Below are 1,728 nucleotides of genomic sequence, written 5' to 3'. Positions count from 1 at the left end.
TATATATATATATTAGGGGCGCAACAATATATGCACCCGTATCGAACCGTATGGAACACTGCTTTAGGTTCAATACACACTATGTATGGAACAATACAGATTTTTAAAAATTATTTTATCAACTTGTCTTCTGAAGATCCTCTGTTTTAAAGGATCAGTGGATCTGTGTTTGACTACTCTACCTAGGCTGCATTTTTGAGCACAGATCCACTGAGAAACTTGCTGTTTCAGCAACATTTCATTTAAAAACTGGACTTTTGAGGTTAAACAAATGTTCATAATTAATTTAAATAAATTACAAGTTAACAGGGGCATGGACATTTCTCTTTTTTGTATCGAAAATATATTGAACCGTGAGACTAAAGTATCGAATCAAATCGAATCATGAATTTTCTGTATCGTTGCACCTCTAATTCATATATGTTCTGAATGGGTTTCTTTTTGATTTGTTTCAGATATAAAACACGTCACCAGCATCAGATTGTCGGCGTTTGTCAACTCAATGTCACTGAAAGGTTGATGAGGTGAAAAACTGAAACTATCTGGACTTGTTGCTTTTTATCTTGTTTTTGCATCACTTGTCATTGAAGCATGAAACACACAAAGTTTCATTGTTTAAAACGCGCTGCATTGAACTCAACTGACAAYTAACTCAACTGACAAAGAACTAAAAACATTTTCTGTGTTTGAAACTACACATCTTATCTCCCCTTGTTTGTATTGTAAATGTCACACGCCTTTGCACATTTCTGTCCTCTGTAAACCGTGACAGCACAACACAAACCGCAGTGCACAACGTTGCTGCACAGAAAATAACCRCACTCGTGTTTAAACAGGCATCTGAAGGCGTGTGGGAGATGCTTTCTCTGGTTCTGCAAAGGCCAATTCAAACCTCTGTCAAACTTTACAGCAGCCAAATCTGCTGCCGGCCCTGAAGGAAGTATCAGATGGTGGTCGCATCGTCCTCACAACGTGTATGGAAACGTTTGAAACCACAAGTGTCTCGTACAGAAATAACTCAGCCTGCTCTGCAGCGTGCATGCACAGGACCTCGGCGAGCTGTTGCACCTGATCTTTCTTTACTAAAGGTCACTACACCACCAGCTCATGGTTGTGGAGAGCGTTGGTCCTCGCCTGCAGTTATTTTTATAACCGAGACATAAATATTTCAAGTCTCGCAACCCTCGGTGCCAACAAAATGCTAAATGTCATTTAAGCATTTGRAGCTCCGCGCTACAGCATAAAATCAATGCAGTTTATTAGACATAAACATGCCACAGCATACCTCTTTGGGGGCCTCAGCTTCAATAAAAACTGAATAAATATATTTGGCTTTGGACAGCATCTTTGTTTCAGAATCAATGGTCTTGTATTCCTCACAGGCCAACCAGAACTCAATGTTTTCCTCACTGAACTCCGTCCTGAGGAACTGAGAGAAGGTTTCCACCCCGTCTGAGGACAAAAACAGAACAGAAGACACAATGGAAACAGTTACTTTAACACATACGAGAGAATTAGAGTGGCACCCCATTTCTTTAACATTAGAATTCAGTGAAAGTTACAAAGTAACTAAAGAAATTGCAGTGTGAATGCTTCTTGCTGAAAACTTAAGATGAAAGCTGCTGAAACTGAGCTGAACAAAGTTTTAATGCAAGTTTAATTTGCAAACCCAACCCCTGAGCAAAAAAACCCTAATTTAGCAAAAAATAAACAAATAAACAAATAAAT

At 38.8% G+C, this 1,728-nt stretch overlaps 1 protein-coding gene across 1 annotated transcript in view; it reads right to left on the bottom strand.

Annotated features, from left to right (window-relative positions):
- The window catches only part of rgs18 (regulator of G protein signaling 18), a gene marked incomplete at its 5' end in the record, with an annotated part of 13,700 nt that overhangs the window by 4,406 nt on the left and 7,566 nt on the right, over positions 1-1,728 (bottom strand). Inside the window, 1 exon segment of the mRNA XM_014021709.1 lies at positions 1,286-1,452. Within this exon segment, the coding sequence (XP_013877163.1) occupies positions 1,286-1,452 (167 nt within the window).

The sequence above is a fragment of the Austrofundulus limnaeus genome, unplaced genomic scaffold (genome assembly GCF_001266775.1).
Source record: "Austrofundulus limnaeus strain Quisiro unplaced genomic scaffold, Austrofundulus_limnaeus-1.0 Scaffold302, whole genome shotgun sequence".
NCBI classification, from domain to species: domain Eukaryota; kingdom Metazoa; phylum Chordata; class Actinopteri; order Cyprinodontiformes; family Rivulidae; genus Austrofundulus; species Austrofundulus limnaeus.
Note: the sequence above shows the minus strand (reverse complement) of the source record. Positions and strands in the feature narration are given on the sequence as shown.